The 15083-nt window shown below is 39.2% G+C and overlaps 1 protein-coding gene across 1 annotated transcript; it reads right to left on the reverse strand.

Moving 5' to 3' along the window:
- Positions 1–4583: 4583 nt before the first annotated feature.
- On the reverse strand, positions 4584–12052 carry LOC140145316 (uncharacterized). The gene is made up of 3 exons (XM_072167073.1): positions 11983–12052; positions 9862–10194; positions 4584–6349 (listed from the first exon to the last, which is right to left on the reverse strand). Exons 1-3 carry the CDS (start codon positions 12050–12052, stop codon positions 4584–4586), a joined length of 2169 nt encoding a protein of 722 aa, XP_072023174.1.
- Between the last annotated feature and the right edge of the window lie 3031 nt (positions 12053–15083).

The following is a 15083-nucleotide window of genomic DNA, read 5'->3' on the forward strand; positions in this document are numbered from 1 at the left end:
AATTATTTTGTATTGCCATCAAAGCACGTGTCTTTATAAAGTGCCCGCCGGCCGCTGAGAGTAGTTTCTATTACAATATAAGCTTACAGCTATTATAAGCTCGGTAGGCGATTGGTCATGTTGGTTAAAAACCAATCATTGGCTAAAAACCAATCATTGGCTAAAAAACCAATCATTGGCTAAAAACCAATCATTGGCTAAAAACCAATCATTGCTAAAAACCAATAAAAAAACCTAAAAACCAATCATTGGCTAAACACCAATCGCTAATAGAGTAGCGATGTAGCTATGAATATATACAGGTTAAATCTATTGTCACTGTGTTGTTGAAGGTCGGTAAATTCAAGAACAATAAGATCACATTCCTCAGTAAGTTGGGGTGAATTGATTTTATTCCTAGTTATAATGAAAATAAACTGATGGTGCAGTAGATTCTTTTCATATGATTATATTCTCAAATATATGAATACATCACGTTATTTTCAGTCAATTTAATAGCCTTTTGGTGGAATTGCAGTTATATATAATGTGTTAAGAATATGATAATCGTATCTTAGTGGAATGAACTTCCAGTCACAGTATTGAAAACAAAACCTGACAACAAATTGAATTTTCTTGTGTTGGAGGGTAATGAGCATGCGTAGATCTCTGGGGGGTGATATCTGGATATAAAATTATTCAAAGGGTACTCTGTTGACCTGACAAAGACAACAAATTGGCAATTGATATCACTCCGGTTTTCTGGTTTCTCCACCATATTGGATGTTACAGAGGGAGCATTCGATGCAAACGCACAAACGAAACCCATCCAGTTGCAACTCATTTCAATCAACCCGGACACACACTTAATTACTTTAAAGTCACTGGAATTGAACATTGTTTTGCAAAACTAAACCTACACAGACAGAACCTTGAAAACAACTGGCAACACCAGTTAAAATCATTCAAACCACTGGGCCTAAACATAAAAAACCAACTTCCGCACGAATATTAATTTTTCTCGCATCACAGTAGTGTTTCTATCTTTTTTTTTTATCTAGCACCTGCGTGGAAGGCTTAGCGCTAGCCGAAAGCTAAGGTCAAAAAACTGATTGTTTTTGAACTGTTTAACTGTTAAACATCTATAATCAAATAACTTACCTGTACGTCATGTTTGTCCCATTACTGTAGGCAACTGTTCCATCTCCCCACATGAACTCATTTTCAGTCTCTATATCGTCCAATCCTATCCAATAAGTTATCATCCCTTGATTTTCTAATGTGTCAGTTAATAGTTCCTAAAAGAAAAACAACAACATTGTAAACAATTATCATCTTAAAGAAATTTTACAACCGTACATCGATGTGATTTCTAATGAAATGACCTAAAAGATGCAGCTATTGGCGGTTGGTTCTAATTATGACATATCTATCTTTAATTAGTATACACAAGGGTGAAAATAACTGGTACATTAATTATTTTGCGGTCTGTATACTAGCATTTTGGTTTAAAGTGTCTTGGATTAAAGTGGATGTTGTGAGTTTAATTGTGTACATGAGCATTACTTACATTTTCCAAAGGCGTATTAATGCTAACCAGATAGGCGTTTATTTCTTCACACCTCGATTTCGCATCCCAATAATTTGATGCTGATGGATAACTTTCGTAGCAGTGTCCCATATATTCCATTTGGATATCTGAAATACATTAAATGACATTTATAATAAACTAATAAATTAATGTTACAATATATAAAAATGAGAATACACTTCTCCATGTGATCAGTTAATAAACGAGCCATGCAGGTCATTTCAATAAGCCATCGTACCTAAAATCGTTGTCCGGTGTAAGTCCATGTTAACCCCCTGGGCGCTACCTGCCGATCTAACATTGCCTCAGATTGGTCAATTACATTATATCTTCACTTTAATCACCAATCAGAATGGAGCTTTGCAAATAATTCACCACAATTTTTTATGTGGTGAAATTATTCTAACAATGTTGCTGATTGGTCCAATTGATAATGAAAACTTCTTTTTGGCCAATCGACAGGTAGTTCTCATGGGGTTAAGGGCGGGGTCCAAGTTATTCCTGACAACTGAATATTGCATGAATTTAAATCAGGTTTCCTTTGTGAAGAATTAAAAGTTACAAAGAATCAGCTTTACAATTGGATGGGGTCCACATGACCAAATTGTATGGCGGTGAAGAGGCATACTATGTGAAACCTCCTCCTCCGGTTATCAGCTTGCTGAAGCCCAAAAGATAATTACCATCTTAAGCTTAAGCGGTACGAACACCGCGTACCACAAGGGTTGCGAATGTAGCGTTTATCGCGCGTTTTGGCACGACGCAAAACACGCTGAACGTAAATAACCTATAATATATGACAAGACACAGATGTAAATCTGTAATACAACGATGTAATATAGTAGATAAATGATAATAATGTAGCGGAACCGGCCTTCGGTATATATGGTAGCGATTGGCAAAGCAAGGCTTAGGATCTAGTGGGTGTACGAACCATATCGTACCTGACACTGGCAAATGAAATACTCTCAGACACACACAGATATGAGAACAAGTGGCTCAACACCTTTATTGGGCTTCGGGCTGATCCAAGATCGGAGTGGAAACACTTGTTGAACAGACGGCCGACCTGGCGAACTGGCCTAGAGTGCTCTTGCACTCGGCTTATATAGCCAATGAAACCACGTGACTGAAGGAGGCCCTCTCTCGTCGATATCCATTTCCGCCACACACTCCCCTCCCCAAACCGATACGTCCCGGATCGTACATAGTCGGGCCAGGGCGGAAAATGGGCGGTGATTGTATTTCAGAGCTGATCAAATCACACGCAACTGAATCGTTCCGACTCAGGAAGGATCGATCACTTACGCCTATTGGGAGCGGGGATCACCAAAAGAGCCAGACAACGACATGCAAAAGCATGCGGGAGGATACGAACATGGAACGAGATCAGCCATGATCGTGCATTACCCTCACCGGTGCTCATACACATTGCTCCCAGATTCAATCGGTGCTCCGCCGGGTCCAAAATCCGGAGTAAATGATGTTTCCTTAAAACTACCATCTTTATATTAAAAGATACTCTTCAACACTTTACAACATATAAACATGTGGGAAAATTAACTGAGTTTTCCAAAATATATCTAACAAGTAATTTGGCATATCCAAAACATATTATCACCAACTTTAAACTTACTTGTTGTCATGCTTTGTGATATTGAATTGTTAAACAAAGCAGTTCTAAATAACTTCACAGCATGTACAGCCTGTCTCAAAAAAAGTTGTGCAAGTGAAAAGCGCCCTCTTTGGCAATTAGAAAATACCGTTGTGACATGATGCTTACATCAACGTCAAGGGCGCAGTGTTAGCTCTCAAATGCCGTTTGTTCTGTTCAATTTGCTTGTTTTAATCTCGAGATATGTTTATTTAACAACGAAAGGGCAAAATCACAATTGTGCCACTTTTACTAGGGAAGAGAGCTGTACATCAATGATAGCTGAAGTTATATATATCACATCATTTATTGAGCGCTATATCAAAAATTACCACAGCGCTGTACAATAGCAAATAACATGGTTAAAAACACAATAATATAAAATTATACAGCAAAAATAAATATCACTTACATGTACAACAATAATTATTAAAAAGCAACACGATAAATCATCAATAGACCCTATTAACATGATTAAGATACAAGAAGTACAATATTTTAAAAGCCCCAAAGCAAATATAATGATAAAATAAATGTAGGCAAATACCAAGGATGCATATAAGGAACAAAACATTATTGAGATGGAAAAAGGTGAGTTTTAACAATTTCTTGAAAATATTGACTGAGGGTGAAAGGCGGATATGGAGGGGGAGCAAGTTCCAAAGGCGTGGGGCAGCAACATTGAAGGCGTGGTCCCCTATTGACAGTCGAGTACGAGAAACTTGAAGTTGAAAATTACTACTGGAGCGCAAATTTTCCCTGCTTGGTTTGTACTGAGTGAGTAATGAGGACAGGTAACCAGGTGTGAGATTGCTGATACCTTTGAAGGTCAAAAGCAGCACTTTGAAGATAACCCTCTCATTGACAGGCAACCAATGTAATTCTCTCCGCAGGGGTGCTGAGGACTGAAGTCTATTGCATCTAAAAATGACTCGAGCTGCCCTGTTTTGCAGTACTTGCAGCTTTTTTCTGTCCTTAGCTGAAATTCCAAACAACAACGAGTTCGCATAATCCAGGCGGGATAGGATAAGCGAACGAACCAGGTGGTGGCAGCTTTCAACCGTAATATATCTCCTGATTCTATAGATGTTCCTCAAATGAAAGTTAACTGTTTTAACAACAGATTTCACATGGTCCTTCATTGACATAGTTTGGTCAAATACTACACCCAAATTTTTGATTGTAGAAGATGGGGTGATATTTATATCATCAATTTTGAGGGAGACATCTTGCAGCTTTTTCAAGTTATGTGAGGATGCCGCAACAAAAAAAACTCAGTCTTAGAATTGTTGAGCTTGAGCATATTTATTGTCATCCACTCATAAATGTCCTTAATACATGTCGACAATTTGGCTAATGCTAATTCGGCAGCTCCATCAGTTTTTGGATCAAATGCCAGATAAAGCTGAATGTCATCAGCATAAATGTGATAGGCAATGCCATGCTGACGAATGATTGCGCCAATATAGTTGGTATATAACACAAAAACAGCGGTCCGAGAACCGATCCTTGAGGTACTCCAAATTCCAGAGTATACTTGCCCGATGCTGTGCATGCAGCATCACTGGATTCCTCAGCCTCCTCCGACACGGAGAGATCACCACCGATGGAAACACGAAAACTACGCCCCTGGAGGTAAGATTTAATCCACCTCAGCGCCATACCAGTTATGTTAAAAGTGGTTGATAAACGATCGAGCAGGATTTGGTGATCCACCGTGTCGAAGGCTGCTGAAAGATCCAGTAGCACCACAAACACCGCATTGCCACGATCCATATCCGTCATGATGTCAGTTTTTACACGGAGCAATGCTGTTTCCGTGCTATGTTGCGCCCTATACGCCGATTGGAACTCCTCCTGAAGACCATGTGAGTGAAGGTGATTCTGTAATTGAACTGAGGCAATCTTCTCAATGATTTTTGAGTAGTACCTTATGTTGGAAACAGGGCGATAATTGTTCAAGACATTTTTGTCAAGGGTGGACTTCTTTAAAACAGGGCATACCACTGCTTCGCGAAGCTTAGAAGGGAATTCACCACTACAAAAAGATTTGTTAACAACTACCTCCAGAGCTTGACACATAATCTTGATATTATCTTTACACAACCACATCGGTAGTGTGTCTAACACACATGACTTATTAGAAGAAGCAAGAACTGTCTTTTCAATGTCTTCTGCACTCACAGGTTTGAAAGTATCAAATTGTTCAACATCAATAACTATATTGGAGTCAATAACACAATTATCATGATTTCTATCAGAAACCGAGACAAGTTCTTGTCTTATCTTAGCAACCTTGTTGATGAAAAACTGAGCAAAGGAGTTGCTCAGTTCAGACATTGAATCACAACTGGGTAAAGATTTGACATTTTTGTTCAACAGTTTGTTCATTATACCAAACATATTCTTACAGTCAGAAAATTCAAGTTCATCATTGTAATATACCTCTTTCGCAGTTTGAATGAGTTTGTTAACAATATTGCACTGGTCGACATAAGCAACATGATTATCATTGGTTTTATTTTTGCGCCATTTACGTTCTAGTTTACGACGCTTACACCTTGCATCATTAATTTCCTCATTGTACCAAGGAAAGCGTGGTCTCAAGCTTCGAGAACGTGTCTGAGGAGGTGCATGAGCATCAAGAACACAAGTAATCGACGATTCAAGCTGCTCAAGCATCTCATCAACAGTACCTCGAAAGTCAATACCACCAACTGCTAAAGTTAAGTCACTAGAAAATACACATTTGTCCATTTTCTTAAAGTTCCTTACAGTAGATTTCATTTTTTGAGGAATGGGTTTAGCATAGTCAAAAACACAATCAACGATCTTATGATCGGAACCTAACGATGGTAATACACAGCAATTAGAAACCAATCTGTCCTCAATGCGCGATATGACTAAATCTAAAATATGTCCACTAATGTGCGTGGGTTCTTGAACATACTGGTGTAATCCATGTGCTGATAGGGTATCACAGAATCTGATGACTTCCGGTTTAGTAGGCTGATCTACATGGATGTTGAAATCTCCCAGAAATACAGTTTTGGCAGGAACAAGACACACATCATCAAGGAAACATTCAAATTCCTCTAAATATTGGCTGGTTTTGAAGCCATTTACTTTTGAGGGTGGAGGACGATATATGATGACAATTCTAAGACCAGTGTTTTTTACAACGATGATTGCATGTTCAAAATATGTTGTTTCATCAGAACTATGCACTCCCCCTTCGGGGATCGTGCATTAGCCGCATTATTCTCATCAACATCAGCGCGCGTGCATTATTTTGTCCAATTTCTCTCCCAACAAGTAATATAAACCTATAAGGTCCGGATGCACAAAAGAGTTAGACCGGGTCTAAAGTTAGACCTAGTCTAAGTGGGTTAGTACCATGAGAAAGGACATTTTCCTTTACATTTGCTTAAGTTGTTTTGTAATATTTTTAAACTAGTGTGTTTAACAGCGTCAAAGAAAAGCTACACCTCACATTTATATAAACTTGCTCCGAAATTCCGGAGTATTAAAAGAGCAAAGATTTTGCTGGATCATTTTTCATTGATAAATTAAAATGTTTTAAGAATCAAGATAATTCCGTCGGAGCAACTTCTCCGGATCATCGGTAATCATTCCCACCGGAGCACCTTCTCCGGTGATACGTTTTATTTTCGCCGGAGCAACTTCTCCGGATGCACGATGTAATGATCATTGCCGCCGGAGCAACTGAATAACATTCTTGTTGTTTCCACACTACACATATTTGCATGTGTTGGAGGCTCACCTCCAGTGTGCAGAATTATCAGATTAAAAGCAGTTGTCGGCTCACCCTCAAAGTGCAGAGCTACATGTACATCGTATCATGTACTCATCTACTTAAGAATACCGAAGCCTACTCCGGCATGCACCTTGTCACCTCCAGGTCTGCATTATAATCACGGAATTCGTCTACACGCTGTCACCTCCAGTCTTCTCTGTAAGATTCGGAAAGCTGTTCCATCGGATTTGTTTTGCTGCTCTTATGTATGCGGGTTTCTCTTTAGTAAGATTCGGATGTCTGTCCTCGCGCTTTACCCACTGCCGAAAACTAACACTACAAAATTAATTCTACATGGTCCGGTTTCCATTTCGGACTCTGCTCCAACCACGGCATCTCTGTTTCTTCGTAGGAGTCTTCTACATCACTGCTCCGACCACGGCATCTCAATTTACTCGTGGGAGTCTGCTAAACCATTGCTCCGACCACGGCATCCCAATTTCCTCGTGGGAGTCTCTTCATTTAAACTTCAGCAACTCGGCAACTGCTACTGTGGAGGAGGACTCTTTCTTGATCCGATTATTTCATTCTTCACAATTATTGTTCTAACCATTCCAATCACTTTAACGAGTTCTATCGGATCCGGAGCAACTATGTCTCGGAGACACGGTGCGCCGGATTTCCGGAGCTTCGTAGGGTTTGAGTCTATCAACTTCGCACTCCATAGTTCTCTCTGCTAAACACTTGTCCACCAATCTGATATGTGAATACTAGTCCAACTGTCACGGAGATCCCACCGCTGCCACCAAATGTAGCGGAACCGGCCTTCGGTATATATGGTAGCGATTGGCAAAGCAAGGCTTAGGATCTAGTGGGTGTACGAACCATATCGTACCTGACACCGGCAAATGAAATACTCTCAGACACACACAGATATGAGAACAATTGGCTCAACACCTTTATTGGGCTTCGGGCTGATCCAAGATCGGAGTGGAGTCAGGAGCGGAGAGCGGCGGTTTGGATGCTTAGAAGAGAGGGAGAGCTAATTGACCAGTCATCGACCAACCACACTCACGGCTACAGACAGACTGGCCACACTTGGTCTGACACTTGTTGAACAGACGGCCCGGCCCGGGCGCACTGGCCCGGCCGACCTGACGAACTGGCCTAGAGTGCTCTTGCTCTCGGCTTATATAGCCAATGAAACCACGTGACTGAAGGAGGCCCTCTCTCGTCGATATCCATTTCCGCCACAATAACAATTTCAATGATAGTAAACAATATAATGTTCTTATTAAAATGTACAATAATAAATGATGCAACTACTATGAACATGAATGAATGAAGTTATGATAAGGATAATTCACTGAGTAGAGTGCATTTAATTAGTCAAGATAATCGCACGAGACCGTATGTCAATATAATTCCCTTTATGCAGCTATGTGAAAAATTAGCAAGCCAATAGACGAATCCTACGAGCCAAGTCATGGTCAGGATTTGGTCGGCCATGACGGGTTCCCGCATGCACCAAACTGGTGTAGTGACTGCCCAATTGGGTGGATTAAAGCCGCTTAAAAATCGATGTTAGATTCTTTTGTGTTGTACACTGTCATTACTCTTTTGTCTACGTGTAACACAGGTGATAGAATGCAGTTTAAAATACCCTCCAAGGCCGCATCATTTCACATTTTAGGTGAGATGGAGCCGACGGGGACCCAACTTTGGCAGCCATTGAGGTGTAGGAATGCGTCAAATTGGATTCGTCTATACGTTGCTATGGGTGAATCACATTCTGGGACGGCAAACAACATGTGCCGTATTCCCGTTTGTTCATTGCACTGACAACCAGTTTGCCCAAGCAGGACACATTCATACTACGAAGCAATAAATTCAACTTTAGTGTATATAGTAAGAACACACACTAGTGAATAATATCATAATAATAGCCTATTGTCATGATTGTGCTAAGATACTTATCCGCTTTGTGTTAATGTTGAAAGTAGACAAATATAATATGGATCGGATATTAATTACATGCGTGCACGGTGATTGGTGCATTCATAAGCGACATACAAATTTTGGTTTGTTTGTTTGTTTGTATGAAATATATGCGATAATGATGGAGATGATTTGATTATAAATTAGTTTCTTGTCCCCGGAAAGCAAAACATATACATATCACCTAGGCTCCCATATCCCCTCACCTATATTACCTGCTCTTGCCCTATTCCCTCTCCTACTCTACCCCGTATCTCATTCATCTCTCCCTCATCTCTTTCCCTACACTGTACTCTCCTCTCCCCTACACCCTACTCCACTCCCTATCAAGCTCCCCTTCCTTCCCTTCCCTCTTCTAATCCCCTCTGTTTCTCTTTCTCTCCCCCACCCCCGCACACCCCTCTCTCCCCATCTCTCTCCCCATATCTCAATTTCTTCAGCACCAAAAAACAACTTGAACGTCAACTAGCCGATATCGGAGTCATATAGCTTCTATTGATCATCCGTATGCGATATGCATATGAATAGATGTGTATAATCACTCGAGTGTCTATTCTTTTGTGATCTCGGGAGGAAATATTTTGATTCTCTATATTTTTTCACAGAGAAATAATTCAAGGATTATCGGAACATCTACACAGTACCACGCTTCCAAATGTAGATTGACTTCGATTTTTCTTCTCGTGAATGCTGTGAAATTTAAGACTTCTTTTATATATTTTGATCAAGGATACTTCAAAACAACCGATTGTGCGGTCACACGATTGTGTAACAAACTGAAATGAAAACCGAATCTGCTTTCTACAAGTTTTAAGTTTCTACTGACAAAAAAACCAAAAGCAATCCTGAAACTCATAACTTGAATCATTGTAAAATACACACCTTCTTTGCAAATGACCCCTGCACCTTGGTTGTATATTTTACACTGGTATACTCCCCATCCACTATGTCTGCATTCATGTAAAGCATTTTCCGATCCAGAACAGCCCACATCATCCAACCATATTTGTTCCGTACCCTCTCTAGACTCTCTAGACTGAGGATAGTTAACTGCTTCTGCATTACCAGATGACAATCCAAGTTGACGACAAACTACCATTGCATCATTATTGTCCCATAAGTCATTACACACTGTACCCCAGGTATCATTGTAAAATACTTGCACTCTGCCTTCATTTGAATTGCTGCCACCAACAAGACGGACTTGACCAGGATCTACATAAAAGAAGAGATTTGGAATATAAGCATGTTAAATATAGTTAATGCTGTTCTTTATAAAGCCTAGGTAGAACAAAATTGTTTTAGGTAAAGAACAGTATTACACCCAAATGAATTATAAAATTACCCTTTAAAAGGAAAAGCCAGCCTCAATGTAGAAGAGGTCTTGTAATTAGTTTGGGTCACCGTGAAAGGCATTTTTAGGATCACGCTTACATGACAGTCCACCAAACCATCAATGTCGAGAACATATGCACACTGAAACACCAAAAGAAATAAACCCTTAAACTCCTGTCAACTCTTTAATTCATTACTCCATATTGTTCTGTCTTTTTGTCTTTTCTGCTTTTTACCCATGCTTAATTATTATATTAATGCTATTGTAGTTGAGTGTTTGCTGTATGAGGCATGCTGAGGGTGATATCCGCGATGAGACACTCCACTTCTGACGTGTATAGAGCAATATTAATTTTTTGTCGCCCGGTATGTCGATGAAAGGATGTTGTAGTCTATACTTTTGATAATTGATATCTTTATTTTAAAAGTCTGTATGTTTTCATATTGCGATTTGTTATTATGTTTTAAAACTCGGGTAAAAGGTTATTGTAATGTTAATAATTGTGATTTCGACCATTGTGCATTTAACCCACTTACCGCAAATTGACAACACCAGACACGAGAGCAGCAATTTTGATTTTAATAGACACTAGAGCCGTATTTGACACTATTGATCATATATTGTTTATAAACAGACTTATTGAAAGTTACGGGCTTGATGCCACAGCCCTCAACTGATATATTGGTCAGCCAATAACCGTTTTGTATGAAGTTGTTGTAGGCGACGTCACGGGTGCACCATGCAGTGAAGGAATCGCACAGAGGTGCTCTCATTGACCTGGATCTACTCGCGGACATCGGACACCATCAACTTTTTTTGAGTCATAATGTTTGAATGGACAAGAGGCGGTAGTTTCTGGATGTTAGGGTGATAAAGCCTCGGAGTAATACAGTGAATTGGTATGTATAAAAAGAGTTGCAGTGTTGCAGAAAACTTCGTACATGGATTTGGAGATTGGTACTGAAGACAGCCACAGGACTCCTCCGGTAAGGCATGCCGGCGATTTGGTTACCATTACTTTTCTTCATATACTGAACACGGGCGGTCATGGCGTGTCCTGCGAGCGATACTAGGTGTCTCCCCAGAATTATCATTGGTTAAGTATGTATTAGGTCTAATCATACATAGAGGGTATTAGTGCGGGATTGAAAATACTTTATTCACGTTTGAAGAATGAATTAGGGAATAAGTTTGTCTCCTACTTGCAAGCATAGCCGTCGATTATGTTAGCTCTGATCCTCATTTGCAATCCCGCCAGGTTAGAATCCCAAAACCTCACTTTCTACACAAGGCTTCGTATTCTATATGGACAAGCATCTTGATTTCAAAATGAAATTTTGTGGATGACAGAAGATGACAGAAGAAACATGAACGCCGTGATTAATAAATACAAACATTCCCTACGTAGTACCGCTATGATATCATAAGTTGGCATAGTGTATAAAAGTATTGGAAACATTTCGGCGAAAAATCACACGAAAATACGTTTTTCACCGGATTTTCTGCTTAATTTGAAGGTAAATGTCTACTTTAATTACTGAGTTTAAAGTCCATAGTTAAATCATGTATAAGATTTATAATAAATCGCACTTGAGTAACTTTAAATCATAATCTGTTTCATTATGAGAAAATTCGCTTTGTATATTGATAAGAATCTTCTTACTTACCGGTACTTGAACCACATTGGCTCCAAAGGAGCAATGTAAGCAATGGTAGAATCCTACGGATACCAGTCATAGTTACTTGTTTACACAATAAAGGCCATTTTTGGTGTCTTCTCCACAAGATATTTCGTGCAGAATATAACACAATCAAAAGTGAGGGTTTATGCGTAGTTATTGTCGTAAAGTAAAATGATTATTAGTAAGATTTATATAAAATTACTGTCAGTCTTGAACTGAGCTGTCAAGTCAGTGTTGACCAGGGAATCTCTTATAAAACTACAGTTTCTCATTTGATTTTCCAAAGTTGGTATATGTCAACTGTCATTCACAGTTACCCTCTCAGTACTTATAGATATAAGGTCATTAACACGGACTGGCGCTTAATTCTATGTACAGGGTGTCCCTGAATGTGGTTGAGGAATATATCAGCTATCACATACTTTTGGGATTTTGACAATTGACAACTCCGTTTTTGAAATACAAGAATTTTACGAAACTACCTCATTTTCAAACCGTTTCACGGAGTCAAACATCTATCAATGACAATAGACGCCTCATGCAATGATGATGCGCAGTGATAAGCACTCCGAATACAGATCAGCGATTGATATTTTGAATCCGTGTAACGGTTTGAAAATGAGGGAATAAATATCTTATATTTCATAACGGTGTGGTCAATTGTCAAAATTCAAAAAGTATGTGATAGCTGATTTATTCCTCAACCACACCAGTTATTTAGTTATGTTTAGACACCCTGTAGTTGACGTCGTGCAAAGCTCCGCCCATTTATCACGGTAACTACCACGAATTACGACATAGAGTTAACTTTGACTCGGACTTACCACGGACCCGTCTGAACCCGGCTGTACCTAATGGAAAGAAAGATCTTTGTAATTTAATAAATAGAAAACGATATCCCCACTGTGAATAATAAAAATAGTAGTAAAAGTGCAAAACAAAGTTAGCAATATCTTAAAAGAAATAAACCTAAATTACCAAATGAATTAGTCAATAGATGGACAATGTTGTTCTTCGTATTGTAATACCTCATTTGGCAGGAAGCGATTTTATTTAACCAATGTGAGTATAAATAAAGAGAGCATTTGAAAATAATGTCGCATCGTGCCGAATGCGGTGTCAAAATATAGAGTCCTTCTTGGGTGTGTTATAAACTCCTCAATAAAAGTTTGGAAAGTTTTTTCAAGCATCTATATCTCGGATTATTTGTGACATGCTTATACCGTGTTCCATATCAATGGAAAGCTACGTTATTGCCCTTTACGATGACACCACATGTGAAAACCTCACCTTTTTCACGGCAGAGTAAAGTCTTGTGAATGTAGTGGGCGCCCAAACAGAATGTGCCACATTGATCATTATTTTGTGCTCAACAACACTAGTCACTAACCTCAATAGCAGGTGGAAAACCCATACGCAGCCACAACAGCCAAACCCCTCCTCCTCATGCTGCTCACCAACCTGGTCACACGTTGCTGTAGAATGGCATTCCATTCTTCAACCAGGATTCGGATTTGTCGCAGGTCATTCAATGAGGTTGCATTGTCTACTCTAGGACTCATAGCACGACCAAGCTGGTCTCACAAGTGTTCAATCGGGCTGAGGTCTGGGCTGATGACAGGCCATTCCATTCTCTCTACTCCTATTGACTTGTAGGAGCGAGCGGTGTCATCTTGGAGGTTTGCATTAGGCCCCAGATTGTGGAGATATGTGATTACAGCTTGCTGCACAGAATAATAGTCAATTTGGCACATTCGGTTTGAGACCCCACTACATTCACAAGACGTGTACTCAGGCGTGAAAAAAGTGATTGTTTCAAATGTGGTGTCATTGTAAAGGTGAATAAAGTAGCTATCCATTGATATACAACACGATATGAACATGCAGCAAATAATCTGAGATACAGATGCTTAAAAAACATTCCAAACTTTAGTTGAGGAGTTTAGTTGTTATAATGAATATGCAAAGCGGCAAGTTTTTATTTACAAATGAAGCTTTCTGTAAGAACTGAATTTATATCTTACAAAAAGAAGTACCTAGCTTAACTTTGAGCAATCTAAAAATATCATATATAGTGTCTATAATGGTACCCCCTTTGTGGTATACATAGCGAGCTTTCCACTGCTTGACCTGTAACTAAATGTCGTTTTCTGTCCATCTGTAGTAGTGTAAAAAGGACTGACATTGATAGTATGTTCGTTATCCAGGCTGTCAAGGGAGACCCGTGGGGGAGACCTCAGCGTTTTCATATAGCTTTGATCTCTCATTAATAGAATCAAAGATATGGAATCTAATCTAAATGTCTTTTTGTATATTTTCTCTGGTAGAAATTAGTTAAAGGTTGTTGTTAATTAGAGAATAAAGGTGTTGTTTGTAGCCGTTGGAGTGCATCTATCGTCTCATATAACACGGGCGATATCATTATTTATTTGAAGCAAAATGCCAAATATAATGATGTCGCCCGTGTTATATGAGACGATGGATGCACGACAGAGGCTAAAAACAGTACCTTTATTCTCATTCTTAAACACTTCAATTCAAATATTCAAATTCAAAAATATCATAAGTAGGGGCCTATTAGAAATTCTAATTAAAATCCTACATTTTACAAGGAATTACCTAGGGCTTAAAATCGATCAGTCCCGTTGTTGCTATGCGCCTCCGATTGGTCAAATAGTGAGTACACGTATCACGTCGATGCACATGCGTTGACCCGTATTATATCGTGTCATATCACACGGGTAAGAACCAATAAGATTGCAGGAACGTCCTAAAGTGTTTCAGAATATATTATACAGGCTATATCAAAATGATTGGTACCCATCAGTTTTCAGTGATTATGAACAAGACTGCCTCATCAAAATACAACAATGGTCCACCAATTATTGTTAGATTAATATGATAAAAGGTTAAATACTTTACATTCTGACCATTCCAAGGGGATCCTATGTTGGCTTGCATTTGGAAAAAGTGTACTTTTTAATAAACACCACAACCAATGTGTACCATTCATTTTGATACAACCTGTAGTCTATATTGCCTGCTATTTATGCGTTCTTGCCATAAGCTCACGCAGTCTCGTTTAT

The sequence above is a fragment of the Amphiura filiformis genome, unplaced genomic scaffold (genome assembly GCF_039555335.1).
Source record: "Amphiura filiformis unplaced genomic scaffold, Afil_fr2py scaffold_212, whole genome shotgun sequence".
NCBI lineage: Eukaryota > Metazoa > Echinodermata > Ophiuroidea > Amphilepidida > Amphiuridae > Amphiura > Amphiura filiformis.